Here is a 27522-nt window from a genome sequence, read left to right on the forward strand (position 1 = left end):
AGTGATATACAAGGGACAAGATTCAGAAAATAGGGATTGACTTTGGTCCACAGGACAATAAGTGAAGTGTGCCGAACATGTAAAGTTGATGAATAATTTAGGAAATTAATCTTTCACTGGTTGTATTGTAGTTTTACTAACCATGACCTGGATTCTGAAATCACGTATATGTAAAATGCTACTTATAATATCCAAATCAGCAGGCAGTTTGTTTGTTTATTCACTTAACATATTTCTATACCGTCCAAAACGTGCGACTCTTTTTCAATTTTCAAAGTTCATTATACAGTGATATAATTTGTAGGATATACATACGATATGCATTCTAGAGAACCATAAATCAGATAATTTACTTTAGTTCTAGTTGGAATAACATTAATTTGTATTGCTCTCAGAGGTGGGACAAAATGTAGTCAGAATAAAGAACACACTGATAATTTCTAAGTAATAGTACTTAGGACAATGAGAAATCTTCAATATGTGGTAACAGCCCATTGTTCTGATTCACATACATTTTTCCTCAACCTGCTTCTAGGCTGTAGTAGATTCTGCTTGCCATCTGAAAAACTAATCAAGAGTTGATTTCTAGGGTCTCTATTAATTTCTCTCTCTGCCTTCCTTAATCATATTTCCCCCTTTTTCTGACTTTACATTCTTCTTCTCACTCGTTCCATGTGGTAAACTAATCTATTGTCCCATTTACTTCTGCCGCTCACTCCTGTCTTTGTGCCTTTCTGCTTCTTTTGCTTGGTCCAAGCTTCCCTCTCTTTGGAAAAGAGGGAATGTTCTCTCTTGTTTTCTCCCTTCAAGTCCCTCCTTAAGATCCACTTCTGTAAAATTGATAGGTACCTATGATAGGTTTTCAGACATCTTGAGACCCTATTGCATTGCGTTGCTCTTTTCCCCTGTAGTTCACACTGACACATTCATTTCTTGTGTCTCATCATGGTTCTCAATTTTTTGTAAAGGATTCTAGGGCACGCAAGATGTACTATTGATCATTATCTGGAGGAAATGTGCCATTTCCCAATAGGTGTGGTACTTACAGATGTTCTGGAGAAATTCTTAACTAAGATGTTTGATAAGGGTTGCATATTTTTATAGAGGTGGGTTTTGTTGGAGCTAGGACCCTGGCAGCATCAGCTCTCCATGTGGCTTTCGCCTCAAAAGCTTCATACATGATGACTGATCAAATCATGTTTCTCCTTCTAAAATACATTTGCCACTGGATCATGTGTCATTCATTTGGAAGGATTACTCTTATTATTTAGTGTCTGCAAAGGTGGCTTTCCTATGATATAAGATGAAATAGCTACCTGAGCTGTGGATTTTGGGTGCAGTTGATGGTAATAGAGTAGAAGACTCAGAACCAGGGAGACAATCCTGTAACAAATTCTCCAGAACAAGCCCAGCTAAAATAAATAAATATTTATTTTTTACACTTTATATCCCACTCTTCCTCCAAGGAGCCCAGAGCAGTGTACTACATACTTAAGTTTCTCCTCACAACAAGAGGAGAGCCAATATGAAGTGATTAATGTGATCTGCCTAAGATTTTGCGGTATAATTATGGTACAAAGTTGGACACTTATTCTATCCAGCTTGTGTTTTACTTTGATGGAGTTATGAAAATTTCATTCCTATTTTAGAGATTTTACAAACAGCATTGAATCTATGAAGTTCTCCATCTGCTAGTTACAGCATTGAGATAGGTGTATGTGAATTTATAGCTTTTTATTGCAGAAGTTTGTAACAGAAGCTTTTCAATGTCCTTGTCTTACCAGAACAAGGATTTCTAGTGATACTGAATATTTCTGGGGTTTCTTTTCTCTAGACTTTTGGATTCTTTTTAGATTACTTAGGATTCCATTTGCCCATTAACTTAATGAACAACATAATTAATGGAACTTATATTTTCTGCATAAATCATTCACTACTCTGTATGGAACCTTTATTTGCTGTTCAGAGAGAAGTTGGGATGAAAAAAATCTTTGACCTTTTAAAAATCTCTCGGTTTGTTTAGGAAATTATTATTTAGCATGGTAAAACTTTTAAAATTTACCTTTTTTCATCAGATTCATTAGATTTAGGATTTTGAAAGTTTCTGAATAGCTCTTAGATTATTTCCCTCCCCCATTTCTTCTCTTTCTCTTTCTCTCCTTTTCATTCATATAGGATTTAAATCAGATGAAGGATGAATGGGCAGTGGGGAAATTTATGTTTTCTCTAAAGAATAAAGAATATAGTTTAATTTTTGTGATAGGTATTTTTACTGCAGAACACAACTAGTGTTTACCTATGTGGAAGGGTTGGTTCTCCTCTCTCTGTCCGGCTGGTTCCCTGGGAGGCTCAAAATTCTATATGGATGCCTAGATTTAGATTATGTGTGGCTAGTTAATTACATATATTTTACTCCTTATATAAAATATCACTACTTTTGTATCTTTCTTATGATTGGGGTTTTTCCCCCCTTGGATGGATAAGATCTTGTTTGTAAACTTGTATTTTTGTCAAAATCTCAGAGATATAACATTTCTGGTTTTACTTATATTACTAATAAAAGCATTTTAAAAATCTAAAAAAAAAGAAAAAGTTTCTCCTCACAACAACCCTGTGAAGTAGGTTAGGCTGAGAGAGAAGTGACTGGCCCAGAGTCACCCAGCTAGTTTCATAGCTGAATGGGGATTTGAACTCGGGTCTCCCTAGTCCTAGTCCAGCACGCTAGCTCTCCAATAAATGAAAGCCCCATAAGAACACCAATTGTAAATGGGATTGGTGCCAAATTGTGCTAATTATACTAATTAGTGGGTGCCATTTGAATGTTAGGCTTCAAGCATCAAAATGTCATGGGGGCAGCTCCATTTAGCATTCAGTAAGTGCCAGCAGAAAAAAGAGCCAGAATGTAGGAGGAGAAACACTTATCACGAGGAATTACATTCTAAGATCATTTTAAATTCATGATAGTAATTTTTTGTTTTTTAAATTTGGTTTACACTTTTTGTTTGTTTTGCTTACATAGCTTGGATATGTGAGGATCTCAAAATCCACTGGAAAACAGCCATTGCTGTTCACAGCAATATCAAAACAGCCATTGCTGTCCACAGCAATATCAAAACGGAAGAAAAATCACATTCGGATGGAAAAATGGATCATATGGGTTTGTCATAAAACAGGCTGAACAGAGGGGAGATTGTGACTTGATAGAGGAGGAAAAGAAGGCAACGGATATCAAAAGAATAGCAGTTTTAAAACAGATAATAGTTAAGTCTATGGTAGTAGGAACATAGGGACATAGGAAGCTGCCATATACTGAGTCAGACCATTGGTCCATCTAGCTCAGTATTGTCTTCACAGACTGGCAGCGGCTTCTCCAAGGTTGCAGGCAGAAATCTCTCTCAGCCCTATCTTGAAGAAGCCAGAGAGGGAACTTGGGACCTAGATGCTCTTCTCAGAGCAGTTCCATCCCCTGAGGGGAATATCTTACAGTGCTCACACTTCTAGTCTCCCTTTCATATGCAATCAGGGTGGACCCTGCTTAGCTAAGGGGACGAGTCATGCTTGCTACCACAAGACCAGCTCTCCTCTCTCCAAAGCCTTTTGGAGGTTGAGGTGACAAGTCAGGGACATCAGGCTTGCTCCCACACTTTATCTGCTTAGTGTTGCTGAGCAAAGCAGTTGTAATGCCACTCCACCCAATGCTGTAAGCTGCGGGAGGGGTGGTGTTTGTGCCTGGGCATGGAAGACAGGGCAGATGCTCCTCCCTGTCTCTTAAATTTGGCAGGCACAGCCAATCAGGGGGCCAGGTCACATGTTTGCCAGGCCGGAGCACCCTTATGGTTGAAGGGTGGTGCATGGAGCAGCCCCTCAGGGTTTTGTGGCCTGAGCAGGCTGAGAATGCACTGCTCTTAGAGGGTGGCTTAGCTCACTCACTCAGAGCTTTGTGGTTGATGGGGGCAGTGACAGAGGCTGCCACTTTGGCACAGGAGACTGTGTGGCATGGTGTTGGCTACCCAGTGGCTGCTGGTGGCCTGATCCTAGCCTAGTTGCTTTGCCCAATCAGCAGGGGAGGGTGACAGCTATCGTTAGGAGGCTGGAAGCCCCTGTGAGGGGGTGGAGTTGCCCACACTCTAGCTACTTTGTTTTCCCCTTTTGCTTCTCCCCCCAAATTTCTATTTCTTCTAGTAATGAAGTGTGGCCCTAGTTTTACCCATATATGTGTGTCCTCTCTTGTTTGGGGTCTGGGGTAATTGTCGATCCACATAGCACTTAATGTACCACTTTATCCTCATTAATATTTCACAATTTTTCACCCACAACAGTGGAATGGGACTTCGATCTTAGTGTCTGTAGGATTGCATTATTCTTCTCATTGCTGGAGTATTTATTTATTGTTTGTTGTACTTGTTGTGTTGCATTTCAATGGAAATGAAGACAGTAAAACTTATTACAGGCCACCCTTGTGCTGACTTTAAAAGTACTATAGTGTGTGCTGGAGGAGGAAATGGGTGATCTTTGATGCATAAATGTTTACTGTCTATGCAATAGCACTGAAGCCATTTAAATGTTGGACATCATCTATTATTATTATTATTGTTGTTGTTGTTGTTATATTGAAATGCTTTACAAAGTGGTAAACAATGAAAAAAGCCTTACTACTGATGTGTGCGTGTGTGTGTGTAAGAGAGAGAGAGAGCGTGCGTGCAGACTCAGGGCTGAGCAGTCAAAATTCTGGTGCACCAGGCACACACTTCCTTTTCTTTGCCCTGAGTTTTCATTCACTCTGGGTATCAGTGGCAGCAGCAGTTTGAGCTTCCCTTTTCGTCTCAGCACTGTGCACATTTCCCTACTTCTACAACCTCCGTTTCTTTCTTCCTGGCTCCTGCCTTCTTCTCTGGCATTAATTAAAGGGTTCTGGTGTTGGCAAGCGCCTGAAGGCAGAAAGTGAGCAACAGTGGCAAGCAGAAGGATGGTCCTGGCAGGGTGTGGATGTAGTTGAGACTGCAGCTAGTTAAATCAGCTCCTCTGCTAGTCTGGGACAGAAGGGTTGAAACCAAATCTTTCCCCCTTCTGCCCTTGTTCATGCACCCGCTTCCTGTTTCTCCTGTACCTCCTCCCAAAGCTGCAAGAATTGTGCTGGGTGTGCGGTATTATTATTTCCTGAACCTACATCAGTCCTTTTATTTTATCCAAAGAAAACACCTGCGAACTGATCAGAAGCACCTTTCAAAGTGAGGATTCTCTTATATTTGGTAGAGAGAGACCAACTGTCTCTGCCCCAGCACAGCATCCCTTCAGTGTTTGTTGCTTGTGCCTACTGTATCTTATCTTTCTTTTCAGGTTGTGAGCCCTTTGGGTACAGGGAATCATCTTATTTATTCATTTAAAAAAGATTAGTATGCAGTTCTGTTTCTGAGGAGCTAACTAGGAGTTGAATTCTGGGGTCTCTCTTGTTGTTTTTATCTCTGCTTGCCTTAATGATGTTCCCTCCTTTTCCTGACTTTACAGTCTTCTTCTTCTTGTTGTTCCATGTGGTAAACAACCATATAGTTTATAGGCATGTACACAAAATGGGTTTTCCTGGCTAGGTTCAAATATGAACCAGATTCAAATTGTACTGGACCTGTCTGGTTGTGCCCCATCTGGACCAGGCCCTGGTTCAGTTCAAATTCTAACCAGTTTGGGCCAGGTTCGGAGACCGACTGGCAAAGGGGAATCTGGAGAAGATTTTCAAAGGGGCAGCAGGGAATTCTCTAAGCAAAGTACTTACAGGAAAGTTAAGCAAAGTACTTACAGGTGGTGGTGGCTGTAGCAGCCACTGAGAGGGCACAGTGGCTCCCCTGACCAATGCTGGCCTCCCCCCGAGTGTCCTGGGTCAGTTCAGGCCCAAATTGGGCCTTCTTCAGCATGTTTCAGGCCTCTGTGTGTGCATGGAGGCCTTTTTTTTTAAACCTCTGTGCATGTTATTATACCCCCCTAATAGTTTAGTTCATTTGCCTCTGCCTCTCAGTCCTGTCTTTGTGTCTTCTTTTGTTTAGCTCAAGCTTCCCTTTATTTGGAAAATAGTGTTCTTTTTTCTCTTCAAGTCCCTTTTCATGATCCACTTCTTTGATAACCTTTCTCTGAAAAATGGTATATAACTATTTGTAATAGTAATCGTTTTTTTGTTGTTGTTTTAAAAAAATGCACCCAAAAAGCAGCTTTAGTCTTTTGGGAGTCATTGAAGGAAACTGGTGATTCACAGACCACTCCTCTTGTTCGAGCCAGTCCCATTGAATTCAATGGGGCTTACTCCCAAGTAAGTGGGAGTAAGAGACCAACAAACCAACAAACGGAAGTACTTTTTCACACAACGCATGATCCACTTGTGGAACTCTCTGCCATAGGATGTGGTGACAGCCAACAACCTGGATGGCTTTAAGGGTGGTTTGGATGACTTCATGGAGGAGAGGTCTATCAATGGCTACTAGTCGGAGGGCTGTGGGCCACCTCCAGCCTCAAAGGCAGGATGCCTCTGAGTACCAGTTGCAGGGGAGCAATGGCAGGAGAGAGGGCATGCCCTCAACTCCTGCCTGTGGCTCCCAGCGGCATCTGGTGGGCCACTGTGCGAAACAGGATGCTGGACTAGATGGGCCTTGGGCCTGATCCAGCAGGGCTGTTCTTATGTTCTTAAGTGGGTAGAGGATTGCAGCGTTTGCCTTCACCCCCAGAAAAATCCTGTGGAAGCTCATGCCACTCCTTTCCCCAGATTAATCATCACACTTTGGCTGTCTTCACAGCTAGCACTTCAATTCCAGTTGAAGTTAGAATAATTGCCACAACAATTGTCCCATCTAAGAAAAGATAGGAGCATAGAAAACACTGGTATGCAACAGACTGTCAATGACACTGTCTGGATGCTCTGTAATAAACAAATGAACAAGTGTTGCCAATTCCAAATTCAATAGCTAACATGGAAGCAACCACAGTCTTGCTCAGAGACCCAGGAACGTTTCTGAGGGAAGAGGTAGTTTCAAGCAGCAGGAAAAACTAAATCTCAGCTTCCTACTCTCAGGAAGTAGGAATGACACATAGAAGGAAAGAGTTTCCAGACTTTTGATGAATATAGAAATAATCAGTGCATTCACAACAGGTGTTTCTTGCTTAAATGGGAGGAATTGGTAAGGTAACATTAAAGTCATGGTGAATGGACTGGATCTGGATTTTCAAGTAATGAAAACTTGCATCTGGATTGCTTCCAGTTGTGAAGAGGAGAATATCATTCTTATGGTTCCCAGCTACAATTAAATCTGCTGTGGGGTTGAAATTTGGATTTATTTGTTAAACCTTTTCAAACTGCTTGATCCCAAAGGCATTTGTGAAGACATAGCTTTCTGCAGCTTGTTTGTATTCTTTGGGATATTTGAGTCTACAGTATTATGTGTAAACAACAAAAAGCAAAATATCTTTTAAATGAACAGCTATTGAACACTACAGTATACAAAGAAACCCACCAAAGTTCTAACGTTGTTGTGCCTGTTTACAGATGGAAAGAACAAAAAGTAAGAATCATTGTACTCAGTTCCTCCAGAGAGAATCACAAAACCATACAATATCCGTTAGATTTTGCATTAGGATCCATGACTGAGTTGTAAGACATCCAGACAGCTCCATATAGAGCACACATCTGAGGAATACAAGTTATTTCATCTTCTGTTGGCAGTTTGCTTAAACAGTTGGCTTTGAGTGTGTTTCTTGCCTTATGTCGGCATACAGGAAGAAGAGCTGAATTTTGATTTGCCCAACTGGAGCCTTTGTTGTGGAATTATCCTAAGAAAGGCCATGAGCATCTAGGAGGTTTTTTGAAACATTTTTCTGTAGGTATTTTAGAAAAAAATATGCTATATATTTTGTCACTCCATTTCAAAGAGTAGGAATTTATCCTACCTATTAATGGAAAGTTGTGGGGGAGATTTTAATGCGTCTGGTGTAATGTATTAAGCTGCTATGTGGAAAGGAGCTGCAGCCAGTATCAACAAGATTGGGTAGAGAATAGTGTTTAAGGAGAGTTTTGTTACAGGACATCTCAGCAAGAAGACAGAGGGGAACTAAGGAAAATAGCTGGACAGAGTAGACCAGTGGTTCCCAACCTGGGGGCCTCCAGATGCTAACTACAACTCCCATCATCCCCAGCCACAATGTATTGTAAATAAATTGTAGTTCAGCAACATCTGGAGGCCCCCAGGTTGGGAACCACTGGTGTAGACATAATACATTTACTTTGCTGCCAATATAAATGGCACTGCACAAATTGCCTATTGTGCAACATTGCCTGCAATGTATATAGCCATGCTGGTTGGACGGCAACACTGGCATTACATTGCACATCATGTGGGCCACTGTATGTTATTCCATAACTTAAAAGGAGGCCTGTCCTTGTCTCCTAGTCAAAATGCCAGTTATTGAGGTTATAGTTTAAATGCTGTCTAAGATATTTTATGGAGCAGATGAACACCCTGATGTTGTCTGATGGAGTAAATATAGTAGTGCTTGATATTATGTAAAATAATTCTAGATTTAGCATAATCAACTATAATTTTCAATTGAGTGCTGAGGGTTTTAAAATACACAGAACCTCTTAATGCATATGCAACAGCTCTGTGTTGACTTTGAGTCATAATCCCAGTGGAATCCATCTAATCAATTAATCATAGGTTGGGGGGGAGGGGCTTGCTCAGTGTGAGAAGGTATAATGCTTACTCTTATAAGGTGATTAGCTGTTTACTCTCGGGTAGTTGTGAGTTTCACTGCTCCTATCTGAGGTTTGAGTTTGGGGTCATTGAGTTCGGGTTCTCTGAGACCAGAGTTGAGGGAATGAAGCTTCTCCCGCTTTCCATTCTGATTAGCTGTTGCAGCTGTCTATCATGTAAAGAAGGAAGCCCAACAGCCAGTAACTTCTCCTACCCACACAGCCAGTTCCCTCTCCCTGACTGCAGTTCAGGTCCTGGTAGTTACATCTGATAGCGGACAGGTTAGAGCGTGGGGTGGGGGATTTGTACATTACATACAAATGTAGCCAATCAAAAACTGTGTTCTACCCAGGTTTGGGAGGTGTATGTGCTCCCAATTTTCAGTTGTGTGGAAGCAAGGTAGAAGGAAAACCTGGGTAGAAGTGATTGTGTGGAAGCAAGTGAGGAGGGAAATTTGGGTAGCTTTTCTTCCTAGCTTGCTTCCACACAATCACTTCTACCCAGGTTTTCCTCTTTCTTGCTTCCACACAACCAAATATTGGGAGCACAGACAGCTCCCCAAACCTGGGTAGAATAAAGTTTTTGATTAGCTCTTTAGCTCCCTAGGCAGTGATTTGCAAATAACCAGATTGGAAACACACTGTTGTAGCTAGTAGGACTATTCCTATAAGTTGTTATATTGATCCAGTTAATTATCTACATGAATTGTCCTTTTGAGTTCAACAGAATTACTTTGAATAATACTATACATATTTGTATAGGGAGGACAATATTCTATGGATATTAATGCAATGTTTCTCAATAAGCAACCCCCCCCCTCTCTCTCTCTCTCTCTCTCACACACACACACACACACACACACACACACACACCTCCTTGTCATTAGATTACAAAGTACTTTACACCTGCCAGCAAATATGAAGTTGGCACAAAGAAATTCAAAATAACAACTCTTCTTTAATATAACCATATTTATGGAGAAGATATGTTACTTTATATGATTTTTTCCACTTCTGATACAAGAATACTGAAAACTTTCTGGTATCAAAGCCTCTTAAGAATTAGACCCTTTGTGGCTTTCTGTTGCTACAAAAGGGAACCAGTCCTGGAAAGAAAGAGCTAATTCTAAAGATTCTGACAGACTACTTCTGAGTCAGTTGAGTGCTACACATTCAAAACTTCAAAAATGAAGCTCCCAAATCATCCCTTTCTACTTTCTCAGCCTATCGCTCAATAATTGATGAAACCATCTATATGCTGATGTCAAATCTTAGAAAAATGGGGATGGTGAGGGGAGAAAAGATGTCTCCTGCTGCTCTTTTAGTCATATACTTGCTTTTAAAAAGCATATCGGATTAGATATGACTCCTTCAAAAATGTCTGATGTTCAGCACAGCTGTATAGGCATCATTCTCCCCAATGACCCTTATTATCAATGTTAGAATTAACAAGCTTGAATTCCAATGTGCAATCTGGCACAAACGGAGGAAGAGTTCTGGCTTCTGGCTAACGGATAGCTAAAAATGCTGCTTCAGTGCTGTTTCAGTCAGGAGAGGAAAAGAGTTAAGCTGAGAACAATGCAACAGTTTGAGCCGGAAACTGGCAATGTATGCCATATTAATTGCTTAAAATTGCATCCAAGCTGGCAGTCAAACAGTGAGAGCTATGCCTGCTGTCTGATTTCTCTAATTATCATCTCCCAGATGAGTACACCTGCCCAAATGCTTTAGTTATTTGTTCTTGTTTGACACAATATTTAAAAACTACAAGAAGAGGAAATATTAGAAAAATAAAAATAAAAAGAGGTTAGAATGAAAGAATGATCCTGAACTGGTAACAAATGGTTGTTTGTGTGTGGATTGGGGGAGTGGGAGGGTCTGAAGCTGTTAAAAGGACCAGTTTGGTGTAGTAGCTAGTATGGCATAGTCGTTTGACTTAGAATCAAACGAGACATGCAGTTAACTCATGTTTGCTCCATTTATATATAAAGCAGAGATGGGAGATCTACACTTTACACACATGAGGCTCTACTTGTAACACAAAGGAGCAGATGGGGGAGTGGAGTGAAGCCCACCTCTTCCGCTATTTTACTTCGTAGTGCTCCTCTGATTTGAAGCAGATGTTCCCAACCTGGTTCCAGTACCAGAAGTGAACCACACAGGGAAACAGATGGCTTAAAACTATGGAGTACAGTGACTACATGGTCTTTTTTGTCTAGCATAAGACTCCTCACTTTAGCTCCTAATTAGTTTTGCCCCTTTCACATAGGCAGATATTCTGTATTTCCCAAAGCTTGTACTCAACCGGGTATTCTATTTTAAATGTATATTACTATTGCAAATAATCCTTTCTGCCTGATTTGTGTGCTTTAATCTAATTGGAAGCATAACAGCTGTTTTCACAAACATCCTAACCCAGGCTAGGGCAACCCAGCCTGGGTTAGGCTGCTCATGGGAAGTGCCAGGATCCGCACAGATCCTGGCACTGCCCACCCGTCTAACCCCACTTGTAAGCCCGGCCTTTAGCCGAGGTTAAGAGCGTGAGCGTGCCATCAACCCCAGCAGCAGGGACTGTGTGGTCCCTAGTGCACCCATCTTATGGAGCCATCCCCCAATGCATAGCACATGCACACTTTCATGTATACTCCTGAACAGAATGAAAATAAAGCTAGTTCTTAGATAGGATCAATTAGGCCAGTAGTTTCTCAGTATTAATGAGAAAATATCTTAGGAAATTAGTTCAATTAAAAAAGTTGGAGACAAACAGGCACTTGGTGTTAAATGCCTGATGAGCTCAGTTTCTACATTGAAAAATGTAATGTTCGAAATATGAGCCTAAAACAAAACATCTTGATGTAAAGAATTCAAACCCATCCACAGGCAACTTACTGTTCTGCTTTTAATAATGCATGTGCATTTTGCATCCTTCAAGGTATACTAGGCTATAAGACAACTGCAAAACTCCTGTGTGTGCACCCCTGCTTGCAATAGCAAAACCCCAATTTAAAATATATGTCCTGAATCCAAATAACTGTATGACTAATTCTGCATGCATAAGACAACTTTGGGCTTCTGTTTCTCAAGGATTTCTTAAAGACAAAATTTCTCTTTTGTTCTAAAAGGAGAAGTTGTCATGCCCTGCTTTTTGTCACATGGAAACCTGACCTGATTCAAGCAATGGAATCTATCCATAACAAAGTCAACCACATCAAACCACAAAACAAAATAAAACACACAAAAGAATTATGTAGCCAAATGAAAATCCAGATTTCTCTGAACCATGGAACACAAATTGATCAAAAAGCCAACATTTAGGGAAAGATTAAAAACTAAACCATTACTTACTTGGTTCCAAGCCTTCTCTAAAATGCCACATTTTTAACCTGGTATCCAAAAGCACTCAGTCTTGGGACTAGGCAGGGGCAAGGTACCACAAGCCTGGTGCCACAACTGAGAAGGCCCTACTTCTTCAGAACATTTGCCACACTTTGGAAAATGAGGAAGCAGAACTTCAGTTGTTGAATTAAGTGCTTAGGTCACAAGCAGGTTCTTGAGATATCTAGGTCCTAAATCATTTGGGCTTTAAAGGTCAGAATCAGCACCTTAAATTGGGCTTAAATTTAAATATTGTTTGTCACAACAAACAAATAACACTGGGGTAATAATGCTCTGAATCACATGCAAACACACAGAACAGTCTGGTGACAGAGTTGCACTCATCGAAGTCTTGGGAAGCTTTTTAAAGGCAGTCCCAAGTTGTAGTAGAGTGGCTACAATCCAGGCTACTAAAACATAAACACAGATTTCATTCTCTAGGAAAGGGTACAGTTGGATGCTAACCAAAGCTGGTAAAGGACACCTTGCTCACTGTGGTCACTTGAGCATCCAAAAGAAGTGCTGAATCAAGGAATACTGCCAAGCTGTGGACCTGGGTGTTCAGGGGCTGTGCAAGCTCACCCAAGACAAATGTCTCCCCATTTCTGGGTCAGCAATTCATTTCTAATACTACTTCCATCTGTTCTGGCCATTACTTTCTTCATGCTGCATGATATCTATCTATCTATCTATCTATCTATCTATCTATCTATCTATCTATCAGATTTCCCTTCCAAAAATGGCTTAGGGTGGTTTACATTAAAATAAAACTAAAATCAAGTAACTGTTAAAATTGAAAACTGTAGAAAACAACATAAAGCCATTATTAAAACATTTAAAACAGGAAAATCAGGCCAAACCTTGACAGTTTAAAAACAGTTAAAACAAAAAAACAAAACAAAAAAAACCCCAGGAAGGCCAGGCCAAACAGAAAGGAAATAAGGGCTCTCCTGAAAGCCAATAATGAACTCAGATTATGGATTTCTGCTGGGAGTGCATTCCACAGCCCAGGAGCAGCTACAGAGAAGGCCCACCTCTGAGTTGCCACCAGACGTGTTGGTGGTAACTGAAGACAGACCTCCTCAGAAGACCTTAACTTGTGGTGGGGGTCATGCAGAAGAAGGCGCTCTCTAAGATAACTTGGACCTAAGCAAGGCTTTAAAGGTAATAACCAGAACTTTGTATTTTGCCCAGAAACATATCAGCAGCCAGTTCACCTGTTTCAAAACAGGTATAATATGGTCTCATTGGGTTGCCCCACAGACCAATCTGGCTGCTGCATTTTGAACTAACTGAAGTTTCCAAACTATGTACAAAGGCAGTCCCAAGTAGAGCGCATTGCAGTAGTTGAGGCTGGAGGTTATAAGCTGGTGCACCACTGTTTTGAGGTTGTCCTCTTCAAGGAATGTATGCAGCTGTCGAATCAGCCAAAGCTGGTAGCAAGCACTCCTGGTCATAGCCTCCATCTGAGATACCAGGGTGAGGCCTGGGTCCAGGAATACTCCCAAGCTGTGTACCTGCTCCTTCCAGGGGAGTGCAGCCCCATCCAGAGCAGGAAGGTCTAACTCATCCCTCAAATTCTGATTCCCTACAATGAGTGTTACTTGGATTCAGCTTCTATTTGTTATCCCTCATCCAGCCCATTACATCCTATAGGCAGGCATTTAGGGAATGGATGCCATTTCCTGATGATGACGATGAAAAGGAGAAGTAGATTTGGGTGTCATCAGAATACTGATAACACTCAGCACCAAATCTCCTGATTATCTCAGCCAGCAGTTTCATGTACATATTGAAAAGCATTGGTGACAGAATGGAGCCCTGAGGGGCTCCATATAACAGCTCGTGTTTTGAGGAGCATCTGTCACCAAGCTCCACCATCTGGTATCTACCCTAGAGATAGGAGCAGAACCACTGCAAAGGAATGCCCTCTATCCCCAACTCCCCCAGGCGATCCAGAAGGATACCATGGCCGTGGTATCGAACGCTGCCGAGATATCCAAAACAGCCAGCAGAGTCACACTCCCTCTATTGATTCCCTTGTAGAAGTCATCCACCAGGCAGACTAAGGCTGTCTCAAACCCATAGCCATCTCTAAAGCCAGTTTGAAATGGGTTTAGATAATCAGTTTCCTCCAAAACCGCCTGGAGGTGGTTGGACACCACCCTCTCAATCACCTTGCCCAACCAAGGGAGATTGGAAACTGGCCTGTAACTATCCATCACTAAGGGGTCCAGGGAAGGCTTCTTAAGAAGCAGTCTAACCATTGCCTCCTTCAAACAAGGAGGCAATCTACCCTCCCTCAGTGATGCATTTATGATATTAACTGGGCCACCTCCAACAATCTCCCTGCTAGATAGAAGCAGCCAAGTCGGGCAAGGATCCAGAGAACAAGTGGTAGGCTGCACCGCCCCAAGCAGCTTGTCCACATCCTCAGGAGTCACATCTCTTGGAGATAAAAGGAACTGTCCAACCTTTCACAGACAAAAAATAGAGATATGCTTGCAACATCTCAATTTTGATTCCAAGGATCACTGCCTGAATCCCACCCCCAAACTATTACATATTGCTGAATATCTATACTATTTGCTGTATCTTAAATATGCTATTCTCCATGGATTTAAAGCAAGTGATTTCTTCTGGTTAAAACAAATGAGCATAATTGTCCTTCAATATAGTATGGTCAAATATTGTATATTATTGTAGGCAAATATACAGTGCTGGCAGCTGTCCTATTTATAAGTTTGTTTTTCTTCCACTCCAATCACATTACATGTTGTGAATGCTTCATTGCAGAGTGCTATTACTGGCCAAAATTAGTAAGGGAAACCTTACTGTCATCTCTCCTAAAGCCACATTGATTGGTGACTGGAATAAGCACTACACCATGCACAACATGAGGTGTGTGCTGTGCTGTTGGGAGATGATTACAAAAGGTCATTTTAGAGTGGAAATAATGGCAGCGTTGGCCCACCCAGTTTTTCAGGCTTAGCAGGCAAGGGTTATTGTGGCTCCCCTTAAGCAGTAGTGGTGTGCCTACGATGAGTTCTAGCGTTCTTAAGTTTTCCTGGGGCATTGTAGTAATGTGAATAACAAGAAGGACAGCATTGCATATGCAGGTAGAAGTACATCACTAAGAAGAATTAGGTGATGTTATCCAGATAACACATTTTTTAATTGTTGGTAAAACAAACTATGGTAAGTTTAAAGTAACTAAAGCAGGGGGCGGAGTGGGGGGGGGGAGCAAAGTCCAGAGAAGTCAAAGAATTTCCAAAAATTCATGTGGCTAGTACAATCTAGCAAAGCCCCCACATTTCAGCTGACATGTATAGATTATGATTCTTTTCCATTCAAATGAAACATGGGAAGAATGTCAGGGAATAAGATTCAAATTTAAAGTGACAGAATATTAAGTTTCAAGATTCACTGTGACCTTCATCCAGATCTTTCTTATTTATGTCCATAAAAATGTCCCCATTCCAAAGATTCCTCCATCACACCAAGCCACAGACACTCACGCACACAATATTCAGATAAAGTTGTGAACATATTGGCAGAAAGACTATGGCATCCATAAGTCACAATTATCAGTAAGCCATGGTTCACAAAAAGGACTGCTCATGTTTGACCTCCTCAACATGAAACAAAAAGTTCTCATTTGCAATTTGAAATGAGGCAATTACAGATCATTATGAATAGTTCAAGCCATTTTTCTATTCAGGATAACATTATTAACACTGATTACTGGCTTAGTCATAAACATAAAATTTGTGCAGGAGCTGCATACATTGACCATAAGCCTCTGGATCAGGATGACACATTTTAGCCACTTAGCCATAATTTATACAATTTGAAGGGCTTCATTCTAAAATATGTATGTCCTTCAATACCAAAATGTTAATAGATTATACTTGCAGTTGTGTGAGAGTGTGTGTGTGTGTGTGTGTGTGAGAGAGAGAGAGAGAGAGAGAGAGAGAGTGAGAGTGAGAGAGAGTATCATATTACCAAATTAATAGTCACAGCTTAATGACCTACTCATGTTGCCTACCATACCAGTGTTCTATTCTAACACTATTTGATCTCATTCAGTTTTTACATGTGTAACATAGAAGATTTTCGGATGTCCTGAGGTGTGTGTTTTGTGTGTGTGTGTGTTTTTAAATTAGCACAGGATGCCAAATGTTTCCAAAAGATCAAGCCTGAAAACATTTCCAACAGGAATTAAAAAGGGCCTCTTTCCCAGCAGAAATAGAGGGCTATCAATTCTTGACTTTACTGCCCATGTGAAATAACGGGTTCTTGTCTCTGATGTCGCAATTTTGTTTAAAATAGCCTTGATGATGGCAGGGTACATGAGAGTGATAAAATCATAAAGATGACAGCCTAATCTTCAAAGATGACCGATCACAGATAAAAGATTAAGTAACTCAGCATTTGAAATACCAGATTATCTGTCTCCTGGCATAGTGTCTGTGTACACCCCCTGCTGAGCTCTACAGAGATATCACTGACATGTAAAGATGCTGCATCTTACACACCAGAATTGCTACAGAGAATTCTGTTCCCTCAAGTAATCAGGTTGAAAGAAACAGCCCCTCATCTGAAATATTAGTTAATCAAACATATGTTTTTGAGACAGACAAAGGATTTAGGCATGCGAGATATAAATACAGTTTAGAATGGCTGTTTAAAAAAACATCTAAAATAGTTAGTTCTGCCACAATTAGCATGCACAGGTGGGCTGGCAATGGGTTAGTGATTATTAAACACCTTTTATTATCAGTTTTATGTTCTCCAATAAAATGTAAAAAGCATACTTACAAGAATTATTAGACATGCTGGTCCTATAAAACTCCATATAAAGTTATTCTTTGTACTCAGCCAACACCTGAAAGGTAAATAGCACATAATGTCTTGAAATGTGTGTAGAAGTTAATACACCAATCTGGAGCTTCGTGCATACATATGTGTCAACATGGAACTTTTGTTTATGCATGGTCAGGCGGTGTGGGGCTTGAAATGGGAGAATTCCAGGCCAGGTACTGACTCACTTCACCTCTCGAGTTGATGGCTAGCACAAGAAATTTCAAACAGTCCAAAATGGGACACCAGCACCATAGCCCAGAACCCTATCTTGGGCATCAGGTGATCCTGAAGATTCAATCCAGTAACGATGACTGCTGAAATGCACCCAGATCTGTTATATTCCCCTGGCTTGAGCCTTGATGATGAAGGGGCAGGGTCATTTTCAACACATGGCATCTTTGGACAAATGCTGAAGGCAAATGACACGGGATGACCAACGTCAGTAATGCTTACATTTTCACTTGGTCCTTTCAATTCCTTTCCAATAAAATGGCCTAGCCGCCATTTTATTTTCCCATCAATGTCCAGAGCAATGCAATACTGGTGCATTGTGGAAGAATTAAAATGGCATCTCCAGCTGTGTTAGCTGCTGCTGCTTACCACCACTCGCTGTGTGGTAAGCCTGCAAGGGCCCACCCCCAACAATGAGTCAAGCATCATTTTTGCTACCTGCTTTCAGAATGTGGTAAGGCCCACACACAATGGTGAGGCCCACCAGAGACCACTTTGTCCAGGGCTTAACAAAGGCCAGTTTGCCCAGGGTTCACTCAAACCAGGAGCCAGCCTTGAGGATACTAAATCTCTCTCACTTCACCACCATACTGACCATCAGCTCTACAGGTGAGACAGATAATGTAACATGAGTCATGGAAGTGTGTAGTTCTGTTCTTAAGTTTGATCCAGTAAAGGCACAGGCAGTAGTGAAGGAAATGTGGCAAAGTGAGATACAGAACACCAAATCAACAGCAGAACTCTATGACTGTACAATATTCATTATAATATCCTCAGGTATTACAATATGACCTCTGCTCAAATTCAACAAGTATGGTGCTTGCATGTAAAAGGATTTCTATGCATTTATCCCCTGGCGAATAGGAACTTTGCATGGGGGGGGGGGAAGCTATGTGTGTGTGTGGGACTGGTTTGCAGCACTCAGGACCAGTGGTGCACCTAGTTAATTTTAGTGGCCAGACTTGAATGGCTTAGGAGACCACACGTGTCCCCCCCCCCTGAATTTAAAAAGAGTTAGAGTTTTGCTTCAAGTTTTTAAAAAGGGAACCGTGGTGGGACTCCCCAGAAGCATGCCACGCTGCCCTGCAGCACCAGAATTTTCAATAATTCTAGGCATGTGTGTGGCTGCTGTGTGTGGGGTGAGCCAAGCAGGCCTCCCCCACCCCCGTGGCGGTGGTGGCATTGTCGGCGGGTAGAACGGTGGTGGCGTCATCATCAGGAGCATCTGCTGGGCTAGACCATTTGGCCCAGCAGCCCTTGAGACCTGCGAAGTGCTCTGGGGCACCTGCGCAGTTAGAATAGAGTATCGCAAGCCCGTAACACTACCGCCACCATGGAGATGGAGGAGGCCTGCTCAGCTCGTCCCCTCCACTCCCCCATCCCCCAGCCACACACATGGTGGCTAGAATTATTGAAGTTTGGTGCTGTGAGGCAGTGGTGGGGTGGGTGCAGGGGGTGGTAGGAGCCCTTCAAGCCTTTGGAGGCCCCCCTGGACCTTGGAGCCCACGGACCAGGGCCTCAAGATCCAGGGGTAAGAGTGTCTCTGCTCAGGACTGCATAAGTGCTTCCTGTTTGGTAGGAATTGGTAGCAGTGGCTAACATCCTGATTAAATTTACTAGAGGAAGTCCTATTGAAATTTACTCTTTCTTTAGAGTAATTCCTGAGTAGTAATATTTGGTAATTTAGTCAGAATGTCTACCAATGTCTACCACAGACCGTGTTAGCAGCACTCATCACTGCTAACACTGTGTTAGGAGAATGAATAGAGAACATCTTTGTTTACAGAGGAGGACTTTTGGGTCCAGCTTCAGAACACCCATCCCTTAAAAAAGAAAAGAAAATGTGATCACTGTAGTCAAAGCTAATGCCTACCATTTCTTGAGACATTATCACAAATCAATATATGTGTGGAAGCAGCCCATTATTAAAAACATTATTTATTTATTTGATTGATTGATTGATTGATATCCTGCCCTTCCAAAAATGGCCCAGGGCAGTTTATATACAGTACAAGCAACCCATTATATACATGTTTATATAAACAATGTTTTGAATCAGAAACATGGGGATGCTATCATGCCCAAAAGGTTATTTCAGAACTACCCATAATGAAAGCCAGCACATAAAGAATGACCTACACATCAGTTCTTCTGTAATATTTGTATCCCAGTGCAGCAGAAATGCCAACAACCACTGCTGGGCTCACATAGCCAAAAATATAGAAGTTCTTGTGTAAGAATCCCTTATTGTAGATTACTCCGACGACTATAAGGTACAGGTGAATGCCTTCAATGCACATCCATGCAAAGGCAGCTAAGAGAAAGTAATGGAGTAATCCAGCAGTGATTGAACAGAATAGCTAGAAGGGCAAACAGAGAAAAGTGTAAGTGAAAACATAAAAGACTTCATATATTGCTATGCAGCTTTAAAATATTATCACAGATGAAACCCTGTTCCAATAGAAATATGTCTCAATACAAAAATACGCAAGCTTTCTCATTACTTTTCTATAAGAATAGAAAAAGACCAGACCTGTCCTATTTTAAAAATAGAGCCACATGTACATTGATTTTGCCCAGGTCACAGAAAATCATATCAAATAGACAAACTGACACTGTGGCAAACTGTCACTGAAGATTATGTAATCTGTGTATGCCTAATGTTATATTTTCCACATTATTTTTTAAAAAGGGAGAATTTTAAAATGAAAATGATTTTACATTTTAAAACATAAACATAGCATTTATTTTTCAGTTCCTTAGTTTAGGAATGTGGTCTTGATGCTTTTGTATGTAATTTTTATCAGTTAACAAGGGCTCAGAATTTGGTGTGATGGGGAAACTTGATTCCTTAGGAAAACAAATGGGGGCAATAAACATGTAAGGGCCAAGAAACAGCAACAAAGACAGTCCTTGATAGTGTCTCTCTTTTTCTTTGTCTGTCCCTGACAGAAAACATAGCTAGGGGTGTGCAATTCAGATTTTCGGTGATTCGGTTCGGGACCTGAACCGAATCACCCCATTCTGTTTTGTGCCCGAATATGGGCCACCCGAATCACCCTTGATTCGGTTCAGATTCGGATTTAACCCGAATCTGAATCCAAATTGATTCGGGGGTAAAAAAAGGGCTCAGGGGCAAAATTTTGGGGTGGCGTGGTAGTGCCCAATGGGTGGAAGCTACCACCCCAATTTCAGGGGGATTGGGCAAAGGGCTGATTTTTGGGGGATATTTGAAGTTTTAGTGACTTTGGGGCAGTTCGGGGGCATAGCATGGGATCTGGGCAAAAAGAGTGGGGTGGGGTGGTAGTGCCTAATGGGTGCAGGCTACCACCCCAATTTCAGGGGGATTGGGCAAAGGGGTGATTTTTGGGGAATTTCTGAAGTTTTTATGTCTTTGGGGAAGTTTGGGGCATATTGGGGCAGAAAGTGGGGCCTGGGACAGAAGAGTGGGGTGGGGTGGTAGTGCCTAATGGGTGGAGGCTACCACCCCAATTTCAGGGGGATTGGACAAAGGGGTGATTTTTTGGGGAATTTTTGAAGTTTTTGTGTCTTTGGGGCAGATTGGGGGCAGAAAGTGGATCTGCCCCAAAAGAGTGGGGTGGGCTGGTAGATAGTGCCTAATGGGTGGAGGCTACCACCCGTCCCCAATTTCAGAGTGATTGGCCAGAGGGCTGGATTTTGTTGATTTTCTGAGGTTTTTCTTCATAAAGTGCAGTGTGGTAGATTGATTTATTCAATATTCATAGTAAGTGAGAGTGTGAAAAAAAGTGAAAGTTGGGTCATGAGAGTTCTTTAATTGAAAAAAATCTCATTTGCTATCATTGAATGAGAATTCACACCTCAGAGGTTTTTCTGAAGGGATGTTATTCCCTTATTTTCTGAGGTGTGAATTCTCATTCAATGATAGCAAATGAGATTTTTTTCAGTTAAAGAACTCTCATGACCCCACTTTCACTTTTTCACATTCGCATTTACTATGAATATGATGAATGAATCAATCTACCACAAAGCACTTTATGAAGAAAAACCTCAGAAAATCAACAAAATCCAGCCCTCTGACCAATCACTCTGAAATTGGGGATGGGTGGTAGCCTCCACCCATTAGGCACTATCTACCAGCCCACCCTACTCTTTTGGGGCAGATCCACTTTCTGCCCCCAATCTGCCCCAAAGACACGAAAACTTCAGAAATTCCCCAAAAATCACCCCTTTGCCCAATCCCCCTGAAATTGGGGTGGTGGCCTGCACCCATTAGGCACTACCACCCCACCCCACTCTTTTTGCCCAGATCCCATTCTATGCCCCCAAACTGCCCCAAAGTCACTAAAACTTCAAAAAATCCCCCCAAATCGGCCATGAGCCAAATCACCCGAATTTTTCGGCCCCAAAATTTGGGTGATTTGGCTCATCCCCGAAAAATATCGGGGGGCATCGGGGGTGATTCGGTTCGGCCCGAATCACCCAAAATTGCTCATTTCGGGCACAGATCGATTGATTTTTTGCACATCCCTAAACATAGCTAGTCCTTCACTCACAATGAACGTGTGTGCAGTGGTATATGGCAGATTGTGCTCCTGGCCATAAGTGCATTCAAATGCATTTCTGCGAAGTGCCTACATGCATACAAGCACAAGCATGCACACAGTACTTTATATGGTCTGGTAGCGCCTTTTAAATGGTTTCCAGTCAAACTAGGTGCTGCCTACTGGTGCTGTGTGCGTTCAGAAAATTCTGATTCAGGTTTGACCCAATCGAAAATTGACAATTTCGGATTCAGATTCGATGGGCTTGTACAATGTTGGATATTAGATCAGATTTGGAATCCGAATCCAAATTCTGACTTAAATTTGGACTTCCTCTCCATAGTGGTCATTGGGAATTTTTTTTTAAATCACCAAAAATCACTGGTTGTTCCTAGAGCCTTGAAATGTGTCACATATATGAGGAAGGAGGTCAGGGATCCCTTAAGTGCATTTAAAGATAATTGGTCAATTCCCTGATATTTGGTGAAATTCAGGAATAGATTGGCATATAGTTATGAAATCTAGCATGCATGAAGTCTACATTGGCAGGATTTTCCCTGTCCCTGTCCTGCAAAAGCTATTGCTTATTCCTCTGAATTTTGGTGAAATTTTGAAATTTTTCTTTTTAAATGGCTAAAGTGGTAAAATCTGGTTTGTTTCAAGCCAGAACTTTACAAAATGTTCAGGATCTGAAGCCCCTCCTTGGACTATCATTCCATCCCCATGTGGAGGAAAAATGACATTCCTTTGATTTTATATTAACTTTTTCTTCCCCATTTCAGGAACAGACAGGCGTTTTAAAAAGGGATTAAAAAGACTTTACACCTTTTGACCTAGAAGGGAAAGTGAGAAATTCTTTCTAACCACACAAACAGAAACATCAACAGTACTTTCAGTTTTACTGATTGTGTGCTTCTGCAATGGGGAAGACAAAAATTAATATGAAATCAAAGGAATGTCCTTTTTCCTCCAGATTGTGGGTGGAATGATGGTCCCAGGGAGGGCTTTAGATTTAGAACGTTTTGTAAAGTTCTGTCTTGAAACAAGTCAGATTTCACAATGTTTAGCCATTCCCCCAAATTAACCAGAAATCAGAGAAGTGACCCATAACCTTGGGGGGGGGGAATTACACAGAGTCCTGCCAATGTGGACTTTGTGTGCCTGATTTCATAACTGTATGCCCTTATAGTCCAGAAATATAAAGGTGGGGGGAGAGGCATGCTTTTACTCCTGTTCATGAAGGCAGATTCCTCCAAATGCTGGTGGAATGATGTTTGAAGGAGGATCTGGAGTTTAAGAAGTTTTTGTAAAGTTCTGCTTTGAAACAAACCAGATTTCACCATTTTTAGCCATTAAAAAATCCAGAAATTCACCAAAGAACTGACCAAACCTCTTCAAATCCACTACAGGGGGCCCTGACTTCCTTCTTCACATGTGTGTCAAGTTTCAAGGCTTTAGGACCAACCAGTGATTTTTGCTGATTTTTAAAAATTTCTCCTTTCACCTATGGGGGAAAATGGCATCATTTTGCAAATTCTGAAATTCCAAACTATTTCCAAAATCAATTTGAATATTTCAGAATTAATTCCAACTTTACTGATCTAATTTTTAAAAAAATAGATTCAGGTTTTACCAATTTTTACCAATTCGGGGCAATTTCAGATAAAATCCAGATTTTCAAATCTGAATTTGCATAGGCCTACTGCCTACATACATACAAGCAGATCCATGTAGGCATCTTATGTACATTGCAGCTGTACATAAGAACAGTCCCACTGGATCAGGTCTAAGGCCCATCTAGTCCAGCATTCTGTTTCACACATGGCTCACCAGATGCTTCTGGGAAGCCCACTGACAAGAGATGAAGGTGTTTGATAATGCGTACAGTGTGGGGTGGAGCTTGCTGCCTCTCAACATGCTCATTGCACACACAGAATAAGGCTATGCATTTACTCATTATTATTAGTTACTTGGGTTAATAACCTTGATGTGCCCCTAAATCAATTGCTGCCGTGCTTATGGAATTCCAAATTATGGCAATGGACCATATTTATTTAATGTTAAATAAAACATTGTTTTTTAAAGCTATGGATTTCAGTTAGTTCAAGCTTTCCCTATGGCTCAGGCATGTCACAATGTAGGGATGTGCACTGATGAGCAGTTCAATCACAAACCACTCCAAACCAATTTGAGCTGGTTCATCAGTTCGACCAGCTCAGCCAGTCGGTTTGACTGAACTGATACACGGAGAGGCAGTTCAGTGCAAATTTGGTTCAAATTTGGACTGAACTGCCCCTATGGTCCGTGCACACCTCTACTGAAGAGCCCTGCTTATTAACGTGTATAAGCAACATTTTTATAAACTTGAAAACTAGTTCCCACTGAAATAAATTCTCATAAATCCTTCTAATATTATGCAAACTTGCCAATTTAAATAACTAATAATATGCCTCCATTTTGTTCAATTTTGATTAATCTACCTCCAATTTTCACTGGTAGAATTGGTCTGAGTTCTAACCTCATATTTCCCTTCAATCAGCTTGCATTTTTTGAACAGGCTTTACTGGAATTCTTAGAAGAAAATTTTATATTCACAGCTAGTCATGTGTAAACTCAAATGTCAACATTCACATTAAGACAAGAAAATGCAACATGTGCCTTTCAAAATTGCAGTTTAAAAGTGCATATTTGCTTTCATATTCAAAATGAAGAAATGATAAAGAAAGGCTACGCACCTTATTATTGCTCATATTAATTCCAACAAGAAAAATAAGCTCTGCCAGGAAAAGGCTGCAACAGAGATTTTTATGAATTGTTGTTCTTGTACTTTGAATTTCACTGAAGAACCAGAATGTAAAAATGCACATGGAGAGGCAAATCAATGATATAATTATTCCAAGCTGAGTGATTCTTGTAAGAATATAATCCTTGACGTCCTGAGGAAAAGTTATAATATAATATATTGGAGACAATAGATCGTAAGTAACTTGTTAAAAACATTGTTTATTAATTCATATATGGTCGTCTATCCTTCCTACCATGTTTTTTAAAAGTGTTTTTAGATTTTTTACCAAATGCTAATCAAAGTTGCTAGAATATTTATTTATTGTCCCATGTATATACTGCCTTTCATAAAATATCCAAGGCAGATTCAAATAGAAGTATTTTTAAAAAACATATCCAGTAGAAATATTAAAAGAGAATCAATAACAAACACACATAACAATAAAACAATAGAAGGACACGCATAAAACAGCACATATAGTAAAACAGCATCCGCTAGAGGGCAAAGACCTGCTTGAATATCCAGGTCTTCAGTTCCCTATGAACTGGATAGGTCCACATGGAATGAGGTACCAGTTTATAAATAATTTCAGTCAGATTGCTGTCTGAAAATCAATAAAAAGATCTTGAACAAATAAAAATTCTTTGTTGTTTTCAAATAATTATGTCAAAATATGGAATACAGTAAAAATTGATTTGCAAAGATGCACTAGAATGAACTTATCTTTAATGGGAAGAATTTCAGTTGTCAAGATGAATGTTTTACCTAAAATGTTATTTTAAGGCTGGACATAACTAAATTTGTTTGGCAAGAGAAAAGACCAAGAATTAAATTTAAAAATTTAACAGATGCTAAAGAAAGAGGTGGTCTTACCTTGCCGGATTTAAGGTTGTATTTTGATGCTGGTTAAAGGAATGGATAACATTAAGAAATCCCAGAATACTTGATTTGGAAGGATTTGATAGAAGGTTTGGATGGCATTCTTATTTGTGGTACGATAAAACTAAAGTGCATAAAGATTTTCTTAACCATTATGTAAGGAGGAGTCTAATGCAAGTGTGAGTAAAATATAAAACATGGCTGGAACCTAAAACTCCATTATGGGTATCCCCGATTGAAGCTTTGGCACGAAAAGAGATAAATATGCAGTCTGAATGGGGTACCCATAGAGATTTGTTATGTTTTCAAGATAAGGGCTGTAAATTAAAAAATCTAGCTGAAGTTCAAAATTTGGTTAGCAACTGGTTTCAGTACCATCAGCTACATGAAATTTACAAGAAGGATATTAAAGCTGGATTTGAGGATCAGATGTCGAGATTTGAGAAGGAACTGTGTGAAAATGATGAAAAATTACTCTCTAAGATGTATAAGTTGTTGCTTTTGGAGGAGACAAGAGCCGAAGTGGTTAAAACGACTATGATAAAATGGGCTCAAGATGTGGGTCATAATATAGAGATGGCAGCTTGGGAAAAATTATGGAAAACTGATTTAAAGTTCACTGCCTGTTATACTTTAAAAGAAAATTGTTATAAGATGATGTACAGGTGGTATCTGACACCGAAAAAATTAGCATTAATGTATAAAAATGTTTCAAATAAATGTTGGAAATGTGGACAATGTGAAGGAACTTTCTTTCATATGTGGTAGTCATGCGGGAAGGAAAAGGCCTTTTGGGATATGATATATAATGAGTTGAAGAAAATTTTTTAAATCACATTTCCTAAGAGGCCAGAATCCTTCTTGCTGGGAATAGCTCAAGAAGAGTTCTCTAGAAGAAATTTAACTTTTTTAATGTATGCAACCATGGCAGCTAGAATAGTATACGTGCAGAAATGGAAAGACAATAAAATGCCTTCAAAAGAGGACTGGTTGATAAAAATTTTTGAATATGTGGAGATGGCAAAACTTACAACACTTATAAGGGATGAAAACTTTGAATGTTTCAAACAAGATTGGGAACCTTTCTTGCTTTACTTAAAGAACTATTTTTCAAACATGGACCGTTCAGCACAGTTTGAAATTTAGTAATTACAGCAGGTTGGGTAGGGTAAAATCGAATTGTAAGATGGAGTATATCTGTTTTGTATTATTATAGCAATGGCTTATATGTATAGTTAACAAGAACCGCGCAGACTGGTAAGTGGGAAGTCAATATTTACTTAATTAAGTGTAACTTGATTGTTAGGGTATTGTTAAAATCAATAAAAAATTTAAATGCTAGAAAATCAATAAAAAGATCTTGAACATATAACTTGTAGCATTTTTATATAAAACATACTGGCGGAAACAGATTGCTGGGCCATCTGTGACGTATTTCTGATCCAAGTACCATTCTGGAGTGCAGAGTGCTTCACTTGGAGTCCACAGCAGCACAGGCAAGCTAGCACCACCTGAGTTAGGCTTTGCAGCATGTCGGATATTCTCCAGTATTATCATTACCATAATTACTAATATTTAGCATTGGCTGACATCCAATTAATGAAGCATTAGTACAACAATGCTGTGCATGCTATAAGAAAAAACAATTTTGTTTTCCCTTCTCTCTAAAGTGAGGGAAACCCCTATTCTCTGTGACTCACAAAAATATGTCCCTGAGGGTCACACAATGCTTGGGCTATATTTGGGAGTCACAGTAGACTTCAGAGAGAAGGGAGGGTAGATTAAAATCACCCCTCCCCACCTTTGAACCAGCACAGCATATCAGCACAAGTGCGTTAATCTGCATCATTAATCTGCATCAATTATCATCATCATCATCATTTTATATCATAATTGTTATTACACTATTTTGGTTTTGTCTTATTTTGTGTGTGTGTTTAATTCAGTTCCCCAGATGCCTGAAAATCTGATTAATTACCAAGTATCTGGGCATCTTATATTAGGCTGAGGAGACCCTCCCATCTCTAACTTGGAGCCTTCCTTCTTAAAGAAGAAAAAGAGAAAGCTGTGACAACTAAAGTTGTTTGGGCATCAGAATTTTTGCATTTGCTCTTGCGCTTGTGGGTCACAGTGGGTCA

At 40.4% G+C, this 27522-nt stretch overlaps 1 protein-coding gene across 3 annotated transcripts in view; it reads right to left on the reverse strand.

Annotated features, from left to right (window-relative positions):
* Positions 1–27522, reverse strand: part of ADGRL4 (adhesion G protein-coupled receptor L4) — a 153653-nt gene that overhangs the window by 7962 nt on the left and 118169 nt on the right. For all 3 annotated transcript variants that reach the window (XM_053247388.1, XM_053247389.1, XM_053247386.1), the window contains 3 exons: positions 24456–24656; positions 19337–19557; positions 16922–16988 (listed from right to left, as the gene is read on the reverse strand). In XM_053247388.1, the coding sequence (XP_053103363.1) occupies positions 16922–16988; positions 19337–19557; positions 24456–24656 (489 nt within the window). The remainder of the gene's footprint in view (positions 1–16921; positions 16989–19336; positions 19558–24455; positions 24657–27522) is intronic.

The sequence above is a fragment of the Hemicordylus capensis genome, chromosome 4 (assembly GCF_027244095.1).
Source record: "Hemicordylus capensis ecotype Gifberg chromosome 4, rHemCap1.1.pri, whole genome shotgun sequence".
Classification (NCBI taxonomy): domain Eukaryota; kingdom Metazoa; phylum Chordata; class Lepidosauria; order Squamata; family Cordylidae; genus Hemicordylus; species Hemicordylus capensis.